Source organism: Pungitius pungitius, chromosome 3, assembly GCF_949316345.1.
Source record: "Pungitius pungitius chromosome 3, fPunPun2.1, whole genome shotgun sequence".
NCBI classification, from domain to species: Eukaryota; Metazoa; Chordata; class Actinopteri; order Perciformes; family Gasterosteidae; genus Pungitius; species Pungitius pungitius.
Genome location: NC_084902.1, coordinates 15909919 through 15930422, shown reverse-complemented (window position 1 = coordinate 15930422; position 20504 = coordinate 15909919). Strand labels below are relative to the sequence as shown.

General features: G+C 41.9%; 3 protein-coding genes across 3 annotated transcripts; 1 reads left to right on the top strand and 2 right to left on the bottom strand.

Moving 5' to 3' along the window:
• Positions 1 to 792: 792 nt before the first annotated feature.
• On the top strand, positions 793 to 10738 carry LOC119210498 (cyclin-dependent kinase-like 1). The gene is made up of 10 exons (XM_037460566.2): positions 793 to 1164; positions 2548 to 2735; positions 3047 to 3168; positions 3843 to 3915; positions 4778 to 4868; positions 5203 to 5400; positions 6394 to 6476; positions 6551 to 6607; positions 6687 to 6836; positions 7131 to 10738. Exons 2-10 carry the CDS (start codon positions 2568 to 2570, stop codon positions 7224 to 7226), a joined length of 1038 nt encoding a protein of 345 aa, XP_037316463.2. The 5' UTR covers positions 793 to 1164; positions 2548 to 2567; the 3' UTR covers positions 7227 to 10738.
• A 72-nt stretch (positions 10739 to 10810) lies between these two features.
• On the bottom strand, positions 10811 to 15710 carry LOC119210489 (cytochrome P450 2F5). The gene is made up of 9 exons (XM_037460554.2): positions 15424 to 15710; positions 15082 to 15244; positions 14825 to 14974; positions 13815 to 13975; positions 13547 to 13723; positions 13206 to 13347; positions 12940 to 13127; positions 12564 to 12705; positions 10811 to 12380 (listed from the first exon to the last, which is right to left on the bottom strand). The coding sequence occupies exons 1-9, from the start codon at positions 15592 to 15594 to the stop codon at positions 12199 to 12201; spliced, it is 1476 nt and encodes a 491-aa protein (XP_037316451.1). The 5' UTR covers positions 15595 to 15710; the 3' UTR covers positions 10811 to 12198.
• Positions 15711 to 18191: 2481 nt separating this feature from the next.
• si:ch1073-83n3.2 (uncharacterized) lies at positions 18192 to 20327 on the bottom strand. The gene is made up of 4 exons (XM_037467381.2): positions 20085 to 20327; positions 19773 to 19806; positions 19416 to 19602; positions 18192 to 19069 (listed from the first exon to the last, which is right to left on the bottom strand). The coding sequence occupies exons 1-4, from the start codon at positions 20294 to 20296 to the stop codon at positions 18717 to 18719; spliced, it is 786 nt and encodes a 261-aa protein (XP_037323278.2). The 5' UTR covers positions 20297 to 20327; the 3' UTR covers positions 18192 to 18716.
• Between the last annotated feature and the right edge of the window lie 177 nt (positions 20328 to 20504).

The following is a 20504-nucleotide window of genomic DNA, read 5'->3' as shown; positions in this document are numbered from 1 at the left end:
CGCCTGGAGAAATCTGTTCACAGTCAACAGAGGGAACAGAACAGTCTATAAATCAGGCAGCCACATCAGAGTTGGTCGTGTCTGCGGCGGAGTGACACGATGCTGGAGCTTCACTCCATAGTGGTGTGAGGAACTCTTTAGAACTTTTTAGGTAACACCTCATCTATTAATGGACCGGAGTGCTAAGTACTTAATGTGTTCATTTTTCTGTTTAAAAGTGTCTGTGCAAGACAGACATATTTTACCTGAGACATTTTTTACAAATGTCCCAGGTAAACAGTAACACAAAGTTGTTAAATAATATAAATATGTAATCTAAATGTAAATGTTAAATTGGATTGGAGGCTAAAAAACAAGAAACAACATATTTTGGATAAACTCTGGAACTGAACAAGTTAAATACAGCAGGACTGAGTAGGGTGGAAACAGGTGGCCAGGATCAGGTGACGGGGGAAGGGGGGAAAGTCTGAGGGCATCTTGTGGATAAATGGAAAGTTTTTTATAAACAGAAGCTGGATTGTTAGTAATGGAAGATTCTATTTCAATAAGAATATAAAAAGAGGGGCTACTTTATGTACCAGAAGTAAAATTACTCATAATCCATAGAGATGCGTGTGATCTATGATGACACTGTAAAAACTTGCAAAACCTGTAAATCGGACCAAAACAATGTAAAGACAAATACATATATATACAGTATACTGTATAGCACTACAGGTGAGAGAACATTCTTTTGGACAGGGTACTGTCCCTTTAACTACCTTCCACCGGTGACAGTCTGGGTCACACGTCTCCTTGGTTACAAAGAACGCGCGCTGTAAACTCACGGTGCCAGCTTCGTGAATCGGTGTTCCTTGGTTTCCTGCTGCTTTGACATGGCAGTTTCTAACAAGGGACAAGTTACACATCGTGATCGTCACTTATTATCTGCGTGTTTATGAACAAGACGTCGTGTCCAATATCATACGAGGACCGCCGATAAGCAACAAGCCAAAAGGGTTACCAAGGTGACGACACGTCGGGACGAGGGACGGCGTTACCTCAGCAGTAGAGACTGTACTCACGCCAGTACTTGAGGGCCACAAGACGTGTGAGATAGCTTTGCGGACTCGATGGACTTAGTGACTCGTCGATGAGGAGACGCGTTCACATTCTACTGCACAGGTTAGTGATGGTTGCGATACTTGAAACCGCAAATAACGGCCTGAATTGTTTTTTTGTCAAACCACATCTTCACAACAGTGTGGACATTTTCAGGAATGCAAAAAGAACAATTCACGAGTATAGTCAATTTACAAATGCATGCCGAACGATTCAAAAATACATTTCCAATGCACACATGAATACATTATGAATGTATTACTGCATTTGTTTGTACTTGTGTGTGGATTTTACTAATTGATTGTGGATATGTATGTATTTATTGGTGGATCGCTCCACAATTGTTTGTGGATTTTTTGAGACTCTCGATGTGGCTGTATCAGATCAGATGTCGCCCTCATTTTCAACCAATCACGGGGCGAGGCGAAGCGATGGGTCAATAACAATACATTTAAACAATGACCAGCTCCATGAACCACAGTAAAGTGCAGTTTTGTTTTTTTATATGTTTTTGTTTGCAAGAAAGGCAAAACAATGCAAACTTTAAATTAAATTTGAAGATTTGAAGATGTATTTGAAGATTTGTACAAAGTATTGAATAAATATCAATGAGCGTGTTCAATACTTTTTCTGTGTCATTTCACAATATTACACAAAAATGTATTTCTGAACTGAAAATTTCAACATTTCCTTTGGAAATATATTTACTGAGAAATTTCACCCACTGTATATAGTTATCTCTTCAACATTAAAGTAAATCTAAAATTTTACATAAGCCTGTAAAGGAAATAAATATAGAACTGTAGTCCTTCAATGTCACGAGGTTGCCTCTCCAAGATGTGTACCAGTCTATCATGCAATTTCCAAGATAGAAGAATAAATAAATAAACACAAATAGATTAGAAAAATGTGTGTTGACTGCCCCCAAAATCACTCAAAATGACAACTTTAAACTCTTTTAAAAAGCAAATTTATTCACTCCAATGTTTATGATAACTGGACTTTAGCCATCTCAGCAACCCCTGATTGGCTACAACAGGACCATGTTGAAAAAACTAATTTTTTAATCCAGCCACATCAAGGTGTGGATTCAAATGCAGGGAGATCCACAAACAAATACATACAAATGCAGAAATACATTCATAATTAATTTGTGTTAATTATGTGTGAATTGGAATGTATTTGTTAATCGCTTTGTGTGACTTGAAGTCAAATTTGTGAGTCAAATGTATTTGTAAATCCTTCTGTGTGCATTTGTAAATATATTTATGAATTAGAAAATGTTTGTCGGATTTGTGAGTCTGTGTGGATTTGCAAATATTGAGACTGATCTGATCTCATAAGCAAACCTCAAGCTAAATAGACATGCGCATTAATGTAATTTCATTTTGGGGATTTCATTACATTTTAGTGACATACCGAGTGTGTTCTTTTCTCTTTCGACAGAGGACATCCGCTAACTGCCAATGGAGAAGTATGAAAAGCTGGCCAAAATTGGCGAGGGTTCTTACGGCGTGGTGTTCAAGTGCAGACACAGGGACACGGGCCAGATTGTGGCCATCAAGAAGTTTGTGGAATCTGAAGACGACCCCGTCATCAAGAAGATTGCATTGCGAGAAATACGCATGCTGAAGGTAAGAACAGATTGCTATCACCGCCCTGGTATCAGCGCCGCCACATCTAACTCTGCAGAGTGGACACTGTGCATGCACACGGGTGCACGGCATGTGGCGCTTTGTTACATTGTGAGGTCATGCAGGTACCCGACACACAATGCACAGACAGGGCAGCTTTAAAGAGCTCTACAAACCATGACACTTTGGAACTTACTTTTCAAAATACTTAAAGCAAGGTAAGTACATACATGTGAAAAATAAAATGAATAACAAATAAAAAACATTTGGAGGCAAAACCTTTTGTATCTTTGTCTATGCCGGTACCGCAGCAGTTGAAACACGTGAATCTGGTCAACCTGCTGGAGGTCTTCAGGAGGAAAAGACGGCTCCACTTGGTGTTCGAGTTCTGTGAGCAGACGGTCCTCAATGAGCTGGACAAACACCCTCGAGGGTAGGTCAGGGGAAACAGGAGTTGTTCTGCCTTAGGTCGGTTAACTGTTTCTGAGCGGCCAAATAAGTGGACAACTGTAGAAAATCTATTTCACTGATATCTCTTGCTGCCAAAATGACAATGATGGAATTTACATTTCCTCATAATTAAACTGAGGCACTTGTCCTTTAGTCGAGTACCTCCTTGTTTTAGTGAGTATTTCCACTCTGTTGTTAGCTTTCTTAGGTAAAGGATCTTATTACTTCTTCCACTACAAAAAAATGTGCCTCTTATTTAACAGGGTGAAATACAAAGAGGGAGTAAAGATTGTTAAGAGATCTGAGAAGAGGGAGTGTGTTGGTAGTGTGAGGGAAGGAGGGACATCCGGGTCCAAAGCTACATATCAGTCACAAGATACACTATTTTTTGTCATGTGAAGTCACACAGCACGCCCGGCCCACAATGGCCAGTTTCTGTGGGACCATTTTCCCTACAAGGCTGTGCAGCAGAAACTCTAGCTGCTCCTGAAAACAAAAGCGCTGTTGCTGTTAGAGGCCGTACGGTTACCCTGGTGACAAGAGGTGCTGTGCAAAGCACCGTCTTCTGTTTTTAGTCAAGGAAAACACGACTAGTGAAAGGCTTCAGTTTGTTCCTCTGATGGCGATCAATAATCCTTTGTGTATTGTCCTTTGCAGGGTCCAGGAGGCTCAGCTGAAGAGTATCGTGTGGCAGACGCTGCAAGCTGTAAACTTTTGCCACAAGCACAATGTCAGTGCATTTTGAACATCATACTTTATTTGATGTTTGTGATCTTCTACCTCTTCTTTTTGCTAATACATCTATATAAAAACGAATTATTTTTTTAACGAAGTAAAAAAAGAGGTAGAAGTACATACACCAATATCAAGTAATTATTGGTTAATAAACCAGGTAAACACTACATTTTCCAGAATATTGCAAAAGATCTAGTTTCATTTTGAACAACTAATTACCAATGAAATGAATGGTAAACATATCGAGCAAATTCTAAATTAAATAAATAAGTGTTTGACAAGGCTTAGTAAGAAATACTGTCCGACCGATTTCTACAACTTGAATTAACAACCCTTAATTATCTTATTTGTATAAATATATACATATATATATTTATACACACACACATATGTGTATATACTGTATGTGTACTGTATATGAAAAGCAGCCACAGTCCCAAAAGAGACACAAAAGAGGCCCATTCTCTCAAATAACATACACAGACAGACACCTTGTTTAATTGGTTCCTGGGAACAACGTTATAGATCCCCCCCCCCCCCCCCCTCAAGTTTAACATACACATGTCCACTTTGAAGATTTGACCACTCCTCTGATTTGTCCAACATGGAATTGAGCATTATTCCAGAGCAAATGAGCAAACTGACTTAGTTTATGCTTCAGGTCCTCCCCAACAGGAGTCATTTAAGTCTCTACAGTGCAGGGTTCAGTTACAATATTGAAATGTGCACAGCTTTCTGATCTCTGGCCATTGTTCCTCAAGTCCTCACCTATCAGCCTCTATGTAAACCCCTCTGTCTGTCACCAAGACTGTGTATCACATTGCCAAAACCCCCATTGCCGAGCCTTTGTGTTGCAGTGCATCCACCGTGATGTGAAGCCAGAGAACATCCTCCTCACCAAAACCGGAGTCATCAAGCTCTGCGACTTCGGCTTCGCCCGTATTTTGAGTAGGTCCATCCGGAGAGAGCGAGTGCAATGAGTGTTTATCTGCCTCTAATGACTTATTCACCACGGGACCTGAAGGGGCTCCTGCCTATGACCTCCTCACTTACAATGTTCCAATGAAAGCATTGCATAGGAGGGCCTCTCCGCCAGGTAGTGTGTCTCTGTTGACCCCTGCTGCCTTGAGTTTCGGCTCTTATGTTACCATACGTTAACATGCAGTCAATCAGCATGCCTTGTAATCCCTTCCTCTTCAACGTTTGTGTTATTCGGAGTTACATTATTCAACGCCTGAGTGTGTGTCCCTACACATGTTATCTCCGTCCGCGTGATTGGCAGGACCAGAGGATGACTACACGGACTACGTGGCAACCCGCTGGTACCGGGCCCCTGAGCTGCTGGTGGGGGACACTCAGTACGGGCCCCCTGTAGACGTGTGGGCCCTGGGCTGCGTCTTTGCCGAGCTGCTCCACGGGAATCCGCTGTGGCCCGGGAAGTCCGACGTTGACCAGCTCTACCTCATAAGAAAAACTCTAGGTACACCGCTTTCTTAAACGGCAACTCTGGTGCTTTTCAACCTGCATTCATGGACTGGAATGTTTTCAAAGAGCTGCAATGTAATCGCTCCGGGCAACTAAAATCTCCCGTTGTGTACACATGGTCGCAATGAGCCAGTTATTCAGCGACATCATTGCGAATCTTCTATGTAAGCATATGTATTCCAACACAAAGAACTCTTCTCTGTGACTCTACCTCGCATTTCCACAGCTTTCTACTGGCAATAAATCACATGACACAATAACAAAAATACCAAAATGTAAAGAGGAATATGATCTAATCCCAATTGACGATGAGCATTTGCCCCACTGGATTACATTGCAGCCTGTTCAGCAACTGTGTTCAAGACTGGACCATTTTAAATAGTGTCCCAATTATTCACTTCCAAAAACAAAACAAAAAATGGAAAATAGCGTTCAGCTCATAAACTACGGGAGTTACCTGGAGTTAGCGTCTGTGAACTTTTTACCTTTTATTTAATTATACGTTTCTTTGGAGTCTGGTTTGCAAACCGTTTACCACACATTTTTCTTAACCCTTAAATGCATGAATTAACATAACCTCAGTCAGGATTTTTTTACCAAGTGTTTTTCATGCTCTTTAGGCATGAAAAACAAGATTTGGACTTCAGTGTGTTTCAGTGTTTCATCATGGCATCTGTTGGAATTTTTTGCTTCCGTGGTTGGTTTCCAGGGCCTTGGACACATCTCTGCTCGGGAGGTGGGGTGGCACTCGGTCTTTCTCATGCGCATGTCTGCATGGAATCTGCATTTTGTGCTGGGCATTCACAGTGATGTCCAAGAAGTAGATAGAACACTCTGATGTACCACCTTTGTTTTTGCATCTGCGAGGATACATTGCGACACATTGATCCATGAGATCTACTCCTACCAATCCAATTACCGCTTGAAGTAAAAGGAAACTCCTTTCTCCCACACGCACTGATTGTGATGATTTCCTCTCTGACCTCAGGTGACCTGATTCCCCGTCACCAGCAGGTCTTCCGCTCAAACGTTTTCTTCAGTGGAGTCAGTATTCCTGAACCTGACACGACGGTACAAATCCAGCTGCCACGCGTTCTTAACAGACAAAGTGAAGTGTGGTTGATGTTATTATTTCCCTCCAAAAGGAGCCTCTGGAAAAGCGCTTCCACAGCGCGTCTGCACACGCCCTCCATGTAATGAAGGTACGTTTTGTGCATGCATGACTCATGCACTAGCATGGCCGGCCACCCCGTCTTAATCTCTGCCTCTTCCTGTGAGCAGTCCTGCCTGGTGATGGACCCCACGCTGAGGCTGTCCTGTGAAGAGCTGCTGGAGCTGCCGTACTTCCAGGATGAAGGAGCCAACTGGGGCCGTGAGGGTGAGCGAATGGGACGACGACACGACAAGGGAACCCGACGCAGACAGCTGGGGGTAAGCACCAAAAACGCACAAGCTCGAGGGTGGAAGAAACCGTCCCATGAGCCAATAGGCCCACACCGTGGACACTGCTACAGCTACGCATGTCCCTGAGCTGGTCACTGGGGTTTCAGCAGAGAGACAGACGCTTCGACCCCCAGATCGTTCCAATGGGCATGAATCCAAGCTAAGCTCTGTTAGCTAACCTCTGTTCCAAACAACGGTTCCTCTTTCTGTGTTTACAGCCAGGCATCCTGATTGACCATCTTAAGTAGTGTTTCTCTCTATCTCCCCCTTTCCTCCCTGTAGGCCCAGTACCTGCCCCAGTTACCAAACAGCAACATCTCACCAGCACCAGACTTTAAGAAACAGGTGAAGCATAAATATCACCTGCCCAACATTTAACAAAGCAAAGAGAGGGAGAGACGGACTTGTGTTATGTTTTTGCTCATCACTTGAATGATATCCTTTGTGTGACAGTGAAAAAAAGTATTTTAATTCTTAATCCTTTTTGCTTGTCATGTTTGTTGACTTAATTGCTTAATATTATTTACACAATAAATAATACACGTTACAGTATTGTTTTAGTATGGAAAACAAAAATACAGCTAGTGTCAGGTTTTTATTTCTTTCAAAATGATATTCAACAGCCCATAAAATCCCCTTTGTGCTTTTTGGGGTTTTTGTTTATGGTGCAGTTACACAAGAACTGATCAGTTTCATATTGGTTACAAAAAATTGTACTACAACACAAATTCACAAGGATAATGTTTATTTCCTGTAATACGGCTAGATGATATCCAGCAGAGTCACGGGGTGTACTTTATTGTGCGATAATGTACTGTACCTGTTTCCATTGACCTGAGCGTTCCACATCACCGCACACTCAAAATAACTATAAATAGCTTAACGTTATAACATTATTGACAATAAAGTACAGCCTAATAAAACAAGATATAATTAATAAATGCATGTGTTAGCTTAAATTTAAAACATATATTTCTGTAAGTAAAAAAAAAAAGTACTGAATACATGATGCAGTTCTACATATAATACACCACATTTGTAACTTCCTGGTCCGTATCAAGGTTTAATTAAAACCCGCCACAAGTTTATGACATTGACCATTATCTCACACAAGAAATGTATCAACACACTGATAACCACCTGATACATCCAGGTGTACATAGCTGGGATAAGTGCGCGTCCACGGCTTTCTTAAGTAGACCATGGTATCGATCACTGATTTACTGATCCACAACATATTATTCACCCACTGAGCAGCAACTAATTTTGGATACTTATGAGGCGGTGAAGCAATAAATATATATGCAAAAAAGGAAATACGGCTGCTCTTATTAATTAGACAGAAAGGGCCTGTCAGACAATCACGGACCAACTGAATGCAGAAAGGATTTAAAACTTACTACTTAAATGTCATGGTTTTGGTTAACTTCCTGTTTTATTTTGTAGTTTTCTTGCCTCTTGTGTCCCTGGGTCCCTTGTAGCGTCATTGCATGTTGTGCTTGTTTGCATGTCTGAATGCTGAAGTTAAGCGTCTTTGGTTTTTCCCTTGGCGGTTTTTGATTGTGTGGTTCTTGGATTTTTTGTTTTGAAGTGGACGATCAGTCTTTTTGTTGAGAAGTCTCCATTTGGGTCCATCCTGCCTCCCTCTGCCCACCTCGTCCCCAACATTAAAATCTACTACTACTAAGTTGTAGACTGTTTTATGTGTTGGTTTTATTGCTGTATCTATGTTTATGTGCTAAATGTGCTGGTTTTACTGTAAAGTGTCTTTGAGTAGCCTACCATGTAAAGCACTATAAATAAAATGTAATATTATTTAGCCTACTTTGCCTTAAAAGTGAGCAGAGGGAATTATTATTCCTCTGGAACACAATGTGAGAATGTTTTACAACCACATGCACAAATCTCTATAAGCTGTGTCTAATTCTAAATATCTTTCTACAATGAATGTTCATGCAGAACAAGAAATATCCTGGCAACAGGTCAAGATAAAACATGAAAACATTTTTGCAGGCTGGTGCCTTGCAGGTGCCTTAACAGTTTGCAAATGGTGTAGAAATGACTTACAAGATGCCTGCTCACATATTAAGCAGTTAAGAAGGCTCATTTGTCTGGCACTTGGGGGGAGGAGGCACCAGCTCCAGGCTTCACCCCAGCTGAGGAATTGGCCCTTGTTTTAAACCAAGGCCTGTGATGTAACGGATTCCTCAAATCTATACCTCTCATGCAGGTACTTGTCGGGAAAAGCTAAAGGGTCCAAAGTGTCCCGAAATACACTCTCACGTCTGGAAGCACGTCTTAATATCAGTGCTTCTCCATCCAAAACGTTCAGAAATTTGCATCAGGGTGCAAGAAGAAACGCTGGTTGGGGACAACAGATCTAAAAAACTGCAATAGTGGGGTTTCAAATCAAATAAATACAGTATAATAATTGTCACGGTTTGGTCTCTTTCCCTGTCTTAGTTTGAAGTTTCATGTTCCTTGTGGTCCTGGGTTAACTTCACTTCCTGCCTTGTCCCGTGATTGCCTGAGTGTTTCCACCTGTGTCCAATCACCTGCACCTCCCTTGTGTATTTAAGCCCCGTGTGCCTGTTGTCCCTCGTGGCGTCATTACATGTCAACCGTTCATGTGTCAAGTCAAGTCAAGTCAAGTCAAGTCAAGTCAAGTCAAGTCAAGTCAAGTCAAGTCAAGTCAAGTCAAGTCAAGTCAAGTCAAGTCCCGGTTTTTGTCGGTTTTGTTTTCTCCTCCTTCCTCCCCTTTTTTGGTTGGAGCGATTTTGATTTTTGAGTTTTTGACAATTAAAGTCTTTTTATTTTTCAACTCCGCGTCTGGGTCCTCCCTCCTTGCCCTCGACCTTGTGCCCCCCATGACAATAATAAATATAAAAATCGGTAAAAACGAACCAGTGACAATGAGAATGCCCGGTTTCGCTTAAAGTTGCCTTTCTGGTTCAGGAAGTACTGCGGGTTGAAGGACCGAGGGGTCTCCCAGTGTTTCTCCTCTCTCAGCACAGAGTGCAACATGGGGATAATCATCGTGGCCTATTGAGGCAAGACAGTTTTTATCTTGTCGGAAACGTCAACAATCCATGCGAGGACAGCGGGAAACCTTGGGAATTGTGTAACCCCTTAACGAGATGTCCTGGAGGGCGTAGTGGGGGAGGTTCATGGGAGCAATATTCATGAGATGCTGAATGTATCCACAAAGGGGAGGGACTTCTTGTCCCAATCACAGCGTCGATCTCTTGCTGCATGTTCTCTTTAAAATGAGGGAGAGAGTAATATAGCCACTACAGAAACCGCTGGTTGATTCATCAATTAACAAATAGAGTGCATTACAGTATATTGTGTACCTAGAGAAGATTGAAAAATGTAGCGATGGGTTTAAAATTAAATGTTACTATATAGTTATATAATATATATAATATAATATATATATATAATACAATACATAGTAATGCCTTTTTGAAACCTCCCCAAGTTTGCATGTATACTTACACTTTTTACCTGGATTTCTGTGACATACCTTGTATTTTGGGAAACTTGATGTGCACATTCAGTGCAAATCTAAGAGTGGAGCTGGTGGTTTCGGTTCCTGCCAGGTACAGATTCTGCACCGTTGCCATTAGGTTCACCTCTCAGAACTCGCTCGTGGGAATGTGTTGTTGCTAAAGAAACCGAGCAAGGGTCCTGTTTTGGCTGAGACCAGGGTGGGAAATTTACATATTATTTAGGCCCCCACTGACTGAAAATCAGGGGCATTTTATTAAAAATTGGGGGGATTTTTTGAACCTTGTGAAATAACATTTAACATTTGTTAAAAATAATAAATATACTTCATTGGGCTTGGTGTATATCCATTTTTCATCAATGACAGCAATAAGAAGGGGGAGTAATCTAGATCAAAAATGTTTTCTTAGATTTTTTTAACCAAAATAAACAGGAAACATAAATCAGACTCATTCAACTTTATTTTTAATTCTTTGTAGTTTCTCGTAATAAGCAATATGTGAAGCAATGTCAAACAGCTTGAACATTTTTGCATCTGATTCACAGTTGTCTCCGTTATTGAGCTGATTACTCCATACTCCATCCAAAGAACAAAACATTAAATCTTGAAACCCAGAGTCAACTGCAGTCTCAACCAATTGTATTTTACCCAAATAGAAGATTGGTTGTTGACCACAAGATGGTAGTAACTTATGAAGAAAGGAAACATCTCTCACTGACTGCACTCTGGCAAACGTTAATTATCATAAATTGCCCTTGTATATTTCCAACGATGGCCGTAATGTCCGTGCCCCCCCCACCCCCTCACACCCAGACTTGAAATGATTGTGAGCACATTGTTTTTTGTTTAATGGGCAAAACACCAAAAGGGTTTAACGGAAGTAAAAGTTTGTCTCGTCTTTTGGTTGGTAGGGTTAGGGTTTGGTAAGAAAAACACCCGCCCACTACCGCTTTACCACTTTTGGTTTCAAACGAAAAATGAGAAAACAGTGTTTTCGTTTTATGTTTTTTATGGTCAAAAGAGACCAATAATGTAACAATTTGAGGGCGTTCTTGAGCCCAACTCACAGCAACCCTCGTACTTTCATTGCATTGATTTATACTGCGAAAATTGACATACTTCTGGTGGCTACGCTTTGTATTTTATTTTTATAAGCAAAAAACCAAAAGGGGTTTAAATGGTAAAAGGAACTATCAAAAGGTACATGGGCCCATGGGCCAGTTGGAAGGGATTTGCACATATTACTTGAAATGGAGTGTATTTTGCTAATGATCTTCGTTATTCATTAATTTGTTGAAATATTTGTTTTTAAGCAGTTTGGCCCTTGTATGTAGACCGTTATATAACTTGTCATGTATGTCTTGTTAAGTTTATCATTAGAAATCTGCTGTTTGATTTTGAGATTTTAACTTCACAATATGTAGTATTAGTGGAAATAAAAAATCTCAAATACACAGTTTGAGAGTTCATTATAATACTTATCTGTTTTTGTATTTTCTTTTATAGCAGATTTCTCCAAAATTTAATTAAATTCATGTTATATTTAAATACACAATTTTAGAAAATATCTAAAATTATATTATTATTATTATATATATATGAATTCTCAAAAACAAAGAAAGTGTGTTCACAATCAACACAGGAACAAGGAGTTGATTAAAATACATTAAAGCAAAGCACAAGACAAGAGAGTCCATAATCATTTTGACGGACCTGCCAGCCACAGCAAACCTTTGCAGCAAACATTGCTAAGCCAATCAAGCAACTTATGTTCTGTGTGTGTGGAGGACTGAAGGGTGTTTCAAGCGACGATAGAGGGCCAGAGGGTAGCGCCTCGTCTCAACGCGGCGTGGCGATGATTTGGTAAGTGCGCGGCAGATTGGCGAAGCTGCTGTACTCTGGAATGAGGTTTATACTGTCGGGGCCTTCGGTGCAGGAAAAGGTGAAATTCTGCAGGAGCGACACCAGGAAAATGAAAAGCTCCATACGAGCCAGAGACTCGCCAACACAGGCTCTCTTCCCTGTGAGGAGAAACGATTAGAAACATTATTAGGAATTTATGACTAGGGGATATGAGTTTGACATTAAGCAAATCAAATGACCCATTATTAATGAAAAATAATGTGTTCTTAATAGAAAATCTTGCGTGAAACCTAAATCCATAAAAGGTTGTTAACTATCTATTAGAATGAAGACCGTTTTACCTGCAGCAAAGGGCAGGAAAGAAGGATTTTTCTTGAAGTTATCATTCTGGTCCAGGAAGTGCTGGGGATTGAAGGACTGGGGAGTCGCCCATTTATTTTCCTCTTTCAGCACAGAGTGCAACATGGGAACAATCATGGTATCCTGTTGAGACAAAGTAAGTAAATAAAACGCATTTATATAACGCTGTTCACTGACAAATGCTTAACAGCAGCGGTATTTAAAAGAGAAAAACGTGACCATACAAGGGGCTCTAATTTACTAGAGCAGTTTTAAAAACATGAAACAGATGTGAGCAAAGGCACAACAATAAAATACACATTTGAAAACAGTTTAATATCGAGACAAGACATGATGTTGGTGTACAGAGGCTTATACCTTGGGAATTGTATAACCCCTAAAAGAGATGTCGTGGAGAGCGTAGTGAGGGAGGCTGAAGGGGACAATGTCCAGAAAGCGCTGCACCTCATGGATAACTGCATCTGTGAAGGGGAGGGACTTCCTGTTCTCCATGCTGGGAATACAGCTTGGTCCGATCACACCGTCAATCTCCTTCTGCATTTTTTCTGAACGGGACAGCAACAAAAAAACATTGTATATGGATTGGTAAAGTAAATGACCATGTCCTCCATTCGGGGACTTACCCTGTATGTCCGGGTATTTAATCAGGACACTCAGGGCAAATCTAATAGTTGAGCTGGTCGTTTCCGTTCCCGCAAAGAAGAGGTTTAGTACTGTGGAGATCAAGTTGTCATGATGGAACTCGGTCTTGGCATTGTCCTTCTCCTAAGAGAACGAAGTCTTCAAATAGTTAAAAAATATTCATTTGGTCTAATTTAGCATTTACTTTGTTAGAATTGAATCATTCGAATGATTACTGAAATTAATAATATTTATTAATCTATTTATAATTACTATTCATACTAGTTATTCTGCGTTTTCAGGAAAAATTTCAGATTTCCCAGAACAAAACCTAATTTTCCACCTGATCGATTCGGATGAGAAAGCAGTCAATAAAGTCCCTCGGGGAGCTGGGGTCCAGTGTCTCTTTGTGATGTTGGATCTTTGTCTTAATGAACTCTCTCAACTTCTCAGCTTTAGCAAAACAAGCGTGCTGGGAGCCGGGCAGATGCTCCATGAGCCAAGGAAAGATGTTGTATAACTGAGGGATGATGATAAACATCGTGAAGGAGGAGATTGTAGGAGATTGTGTTAAAAGCAAACTTTGTAATGATGGGCTATCAGCTGCTTACCTGACCAACAGGACTGTTCAGGAAATCTAAGACCTCAGATATGGTGTTGAGGAGGTGCAGGAACTTCTTGTCCTCGTAACCAAAGCGTTCTCCAAAAACCAGGCAGCAGACCACATTGGACACAGTACGGCTCACCAAGAACCTGGGGTTAAAGGGCGAGGCTGAGGACAAGAGTAAAAGCTAATTGGACTCATCGATTGAAGGTACTGATCGGAAAGGAGAAAATTATAGTGTCAAGATCAGAAAATTCCTTGAAATTATGTTTCTGTAGGAGGGCTCCTCTCCTTACACCTTCTTCTTCAATCATGCGTGTGTATCTATCTCTATGAAACGTCAAAACCGCCTTTGAAAGGATTATTTAGGTTACACTTCATGTAAACTCTGCGGGCACTTTTGCGATTGTTCGCACCGTCAAATCAACTGTGAATCAAAAGGCTGTCAGTCCCTGAATGAACTTTGAATGCAGTTTAAATTCATCTGTCATCTTCACTGGTCACGTTATTCCGTGTTTACAGACAGAGATAAGGATTAGAGAGCAGCTGAAGATAAACACACCCGACAACACAACAAAGCATAACACTACACACTCTCTTTCCGGTCATCAACCAACTAGGTTCCATTGAAGATCTTTTTCGGTAGCTTTTCTTCTACTATCCTTTAACAACACACACATCAGAAACCTTTTTGGGACGGATTCATTCAGGACAACTTAAGTCAATTTAAAGGGAAAATCTGCCCCCATTTGTTCGGACGTGCAATCAGGTAAATGTAGTTCATGGATGTTTGTTGATCAAGAAGAACTGAGATTGCTGTTGCACCGGCCACCTAGAAAAATGTGTTTTTTCTTTCTGATTCCATCATTTGACGTTAGTGGAGGGAAAACAAAGACTACAGTTCATTCTGAGTAATACATTGCTTGGCTTGACTATATTTACCAACAAGCGCATCATCTCGTTTCACATCATCCCGGCGTGAAGTGCGCGCTCTCAAAACTACAGCAGCATACACACCTTTGAAGGACTCCATGCGGGCCCTCAGGTGTCTGCTCTCCTCCTGGATCCACTCCTCCATCCCCTTGCGTCCCATCCCAAAGTCTCTCAGGGTCGACAGTGTGAAACGTCTCAGTTGGCGCCAGCGTTCCCCGTTGCTGATCGCCAAACCTGAACAACAAACGACACGTGCCTCTTGCTGACCGACTGGAATTCAGAGACATGCGTTCACGGAGACGGTTGAAACGGCGTCCCGATTTGCGGTGTCTTGAACCTACCGTAGCCCTTGGTCACTTTTATCAGAAACGGCATTGGCCCCCTGCCTGTAAAGTCGTCTGCCTGGTCCACCAGAGCCTCCTTCACTGCATCATATCCCACCAGGAATACCACCCGCTGCCAGCCCAGGTGGACGGTCATCACAGGGCCGTAGGTTTCACTGAACTACGAGAAGACTGGATTTTTAGGGTTGTAGCATCTTAATTCAATTCCCATAAATAATTGCACAAGCAATCAAAGCCGAAATTCAAGATGAGTGACCAAGGTAAAGACACCTCAGATTAGGTGATGGTGTTATTACGCAACATTAAATTGTTGTACTTTTTGCCAAACTAATTTCTTACCTTTAGAATGCTTTTAAAAGGGGCCATTTTGTCCAGTTGCGGCAAGTTTCCTATCAGAGGGAGTGCAAAGGGTCCTGGCGGCAACAGATACTTTCGGCTGTCTTTGACCCTAAACAACCACAGCAGGGCTAAGATCAGCCCCGCCAGGATAACTGTTGCAGAAAAGTCCATGATGCTCTTTTCGCTCGGTCTTCTCAACTCTTCGCTGGTCGGCAGATCTCTCTTATATCACCTCTCCACCTGTGAAGGCGCTTCTCTCTAAATGTTTGCTTTGAACAGACACATTCCAGTAGTGCTGCACTGGGACAGAGGTGAGTCACATGACTCTGTGTGCTAGAGTGCACTTTCCCCTGTTGATTGGCTAGAAGCCAGAGGGAAGCGGACAAACATCTGACTTGAATTATACAACAATCATTTATCTACTCTTTCGTCCACAAAATTGAATAAATAAAAGTCTGTTTCAACAAGCAGATGAAAACCCAGAACTTTGAGGGTATACTCGTTGTTCTTAATTGTTTTTAAAATGAGAAACCAAGAGCCCAAAAATAGGTCAGCAGTTGCAGATGGATAAATATGCTGTTGATCAAAGGATTGACTGAATTTATTTCATGTATAGTCAAGCCGATGTCCTTGTTGCCACATAACTGTAGAACACATAGAGCAGTAAAACACACCTTTGATGGCAGAGTGGCAATACTCATCAATGAAACACCTTTGTGCTGTTTTAATCAACTGATGAATTGATTATCATTGAGATTCACCATGCACTCAAATCAAAAAAGTAATTTCACATAGCGTACTGCGCGCTGCATCTCAGTAAGTCAAGTGATTGGAGCTTGAGAGTGTTTTACGGTTATGTAACGTACTCGCAAGCGTGCATCAGAAGGAGACCAGAATTTATCAATGCGATTGCCAAATAAACGTGCACAGTATTCCAGCAAAGCTTTTACATTGGAAGCCCATTGCCTTATGTTTGTGGTCAATATTCAGATTCACACGTTGTTTCACTGTTATTTTCTCTGGGCATTAGTGGTGTGTGTGTCTAACTTGTGAGGCCGCTGCTTTGGCTTGTTCCTGTTTGGATGTATTGAGTTTGATTGGATTTTTGTCATTTCCCATTATTTGAAAACACCTTTGAATGTAGCCATGTATTTAATCTTCTCACAGATCCTCTCTTCCATCCTGTTGCGTCCATCCCATAATCCAAAACCTGACTGTGAACCACAGAAAGACATTTCTGTTATACTATATGAACTTTACAATGGGAAACTGACAGGTTCCCTGTGTGAGAAGACATTGTGTCCTTTCTCTGGTGTGTACACATCTGGCACGACTGGTTCCTGTTGCAAACAGACGTTTGTGATACCTGCTTGTTTTGTTCAGCAAATACATCATCTGTGAATTAAAATTAAAAAGTAAATTGCTAACTTGACGCTATGGATGAACAACAGCACTTTCCCATGAGTATCTAGTAGGCTTAAGACCAACCAGTGTTCTAGTGATAATATTTTGGAGTCTCATTGAGACACTTAACGATATCTGTGGCTTTATATATAAATAGTATTTTTATATATATTTGACGGGAAGTTGGTATCGATTTGATTGAAATGGACAGAGAACCAAAGCGTTAAACCAATGCAATTCATAGCTAACCAACAGATTCCCTAAGCGAGAGGATGTCTAGTTTAATGTAGAATGAGATTAGCCCTGGTTTTCTGGTTGGCATTATTTTGGACATATCATTCTTTTATTTATTACATAGTTTTATTTTTTCTTACTTTTATCTAAAGTTTTTTTAAACGATAATTCTAATAAACAAACTCCAACATCATGATTTTTGAAGTGTAAATGCAATCAGCGGAAGCCATAGGCTACAAAGGAACTACAGCACAGTCACACAAATTCCACCCAGTCTGACCCTAACCCTTAAGTTAAAGTTAGACTCATGTTTTAGTGGGTCTCATTGAGTGGTGAAGTCTCATTGACTCGCTTGTTGGAAGCCCCCTTTTTTTAAGGCACATAGATGCTTTGAATTCATCTTCGGGACTCTTACCAGCTTCAGGCTTCGTAAATGAATTGTTTGGAGGCACAGAATTTCGTGAGAGGTGATTTGCTGTAACAACATATGGTTTGGCTAATTATGTGGATTGAGAAAATACAAGAATTTAATGTAAATACCCGATTCAAACTAAATTTGAATTCATTTTAAGACTTTAAAGGCAATGGTGCAACAACCATGCCTTTTAATCTTAACCTGAGCATTAGTTGGCAGGTTTTCAACACATTGCAATGTGTCTATATTTACAAACCCACAAAACTTGCTCCTTTCAGAGGCGGGGCTAGCAGAGAATGTCGTTTGGCCTTTTTGGCTGTTATGCAAGAATTGAGCAACAATGATTGCATAACATATAGCATCATATGACAACGAGGGATGTATGTCTTAAAGCACTTAAAAAGCTGAAAAATATATGAGAAGAAACATTCATATAAGAGGTAACATATTTTCTTGTATCTGACCAGAGAAGACAGCTCAAAGTCATTGTCACATCTTTCAATCCGTGGTTTGTCGGCAGAATATCAGCACATGTCACCTATTCCGGTGTAAAACGTTGAGTGCACTCACATCACACATACAAAATCCAGCAGAACCAGAGATATAGAAACAAAATCTTCATACTAGCACATTTGGCCATCTACCACCTTTGGGGTTCGGATGTCTGCAGAGCGCTCCACCGAGCCGGCGAGCCAATAGCAGAGGGAAGTGGAGGGGGAAAAAAAGCACAGTCATTGTGACAGCAGGCTTTATTGCTCACCTTTGGAACGCATTTCATGTAAGGTTATACGCAGATGCTGGGTAGTGGGGGTAATTGCTAAAAGTCAAGTGAAAGCGAATAAAATGGAGAGAATGATAAGATGAGAATATTCACAGAGGTCAAATAAAAAATTAAAATGTATACAGCGGTGAGAGACAATGAGTGGAGAAACACAGCTGTCCTATACACTGAAATATCCTCAATAACATCTGCTTGGCTCTCAGGAACCATTGCTCTGCTCCCTCAGTCAACCTCGAGCCGTCCTGTGGCATGGGAAGACTGATACAACACAGACAGTGTTCAAGAGTCAAGGTCACGAATGATTTACCTGAGGAAAATGTATAAAATGCCTGGAAGAACACCTTCATTAATTAATAATAGTGTGGCGCGTCGATAACAAACAAGTGGTTAATTGATGCCCTTGTATTATAAAAAGGATGAGAAGAAAGGGTCTCCCTCTGTACCTGTCATTAGTCAAAACTAAAAAGCAAATCCTCCACAGTCGAAAGCATCAAAGTCGGAGTCGCCCTCGAAGTCAAAGCTGTTGAAGTGGGGGGAGTCGACGTCCTGGCTGCAGGCGTTGAAGGAGCCCCCCGCCGGCAGCTCAGAGAAGCCCCCCACGCCATGGCCGATATCTGGGGCCCTGCTGGCCAGGGGGGAGGACGGGGAGGAGTTGAGGTAGCACAGAGCGGAGGAGGCCGCCGCCGCCCCTCCCATCAGCAGGCACACCGCCCTCACCGCCCGGGCGTCGCTGCTGTTGCCGTGGCGAAGGCAGTCGGACACACGGTGAGGAGGGGCCCCGGAGACACTGCGCAGGGGCTGCCGGGGGCCTCCTGCAGAATGAGGCAATTGAAACAGTATGCACATTATATAATTAACTGGATTTGTTCTATTGTCTTTATTTATAAAAAACAAATTAGTTATTGATCCAGAGCTTGTCAACCATTTGCTAAATACACTTCTCTTCTGTCTTTATGCCATGAATGTGTCGTCAAATTGTGTGTTTTTTTTCATTAACATTTCCCTCCCCTGAAGGCAACTTTCATTTTTTGTCGGTTATTCTCTTCATTTGCTTTTTATTTCTCTCTCTTGAATGACATGTGCATTGAGCTCTCTCGATCCCCCCCTCGTTAAGCTCTAGGTCGGGAGTCATCACATCTGGAGGACCTGAGGGCAGACCTTGGCTCTGGCCTCCGTCTCTGAAGGAGCCTCCTCGCTCTGTGACTCGAGACAGAGGGGGGATTCCCTCGCCGACCCGGGGCGACCCGGGGTCTTTGTTGCTGGGGGGGTCGGGCAGCGGGTCCCTGTCGGTGATGCAGGGGGTGATGCTGCACTGTCTCTGCAGGGTCAGGGGTGACATGACACCCTAGAGAACAAAATGTACGTTTGTAGAAATTAAATATTTGTCCACATTGTTTTCAGATATCACAGAAACGTATGTAGATATACAGTTAATGAGAGGTGAGGTGTTGAGACAAAGAAGGGGCTGAGCGAGGCGAGAGCAAGCAGGGTGTCAAGTCAAAAAGGCTGACTCACCTCTCTCACTTTCCTTATCAAGTTCAGCCAAAGACTGTGAAAGGTTTAAAAAACAAAAGAGGGATTCATTATATTTGTACCCATATTGAGACCTGCAGTCTTTATGGGGACACAAGAGAATGTGAGATATTCTCCTAAATCTGATCTCTGCAGTAAACATGTCCGATAGTGAGTGGGACAAAGGAGATAACCTCTGATTAGGAATGGGGTAAAGGACATCAATCCTTTGCGTGTTTCTGTGTGTGTGTGTGTGTGTGTGTGTGTGTGTGTGTTTACATGGGTGTGTTTTTGCATGAGAGAAGGTACACTGACTTGCAGTCATCTGGGTTTTCAGTGAGAAGCAGCAGGAACTTGTTCTGCGGCAGGATGAGGGCGAAGCAGCAGTCCCTCCGGCCCCCTGCCGGCAACCTGGGCAGGTCCAGGATTTCCCGACCCTCTGCGATGGACTCGCAGAGGGTCTGCAGAGCGACCACCTGTTCGGGGGGGGACTCTGCATCGCGGCACACGAGCAGGCTTCCCTCCATGGTCAGCACGAGGTACTTCTCCTTCCACTGCTTAAAAACAAAGCCCCCTGCAGGCACACAATAGTAAAAGAGCGACAAAAGATAAGGAACTTTGTAATTACTGCCAGTTTTACAGGTGCCGGCCCTCGTAGAGCCTGTGATTGTTTACTCCCTTCGATTGTTGTATTTGAACCAGGCACAGGCATCCACTGGGTCATAATGCTGATGG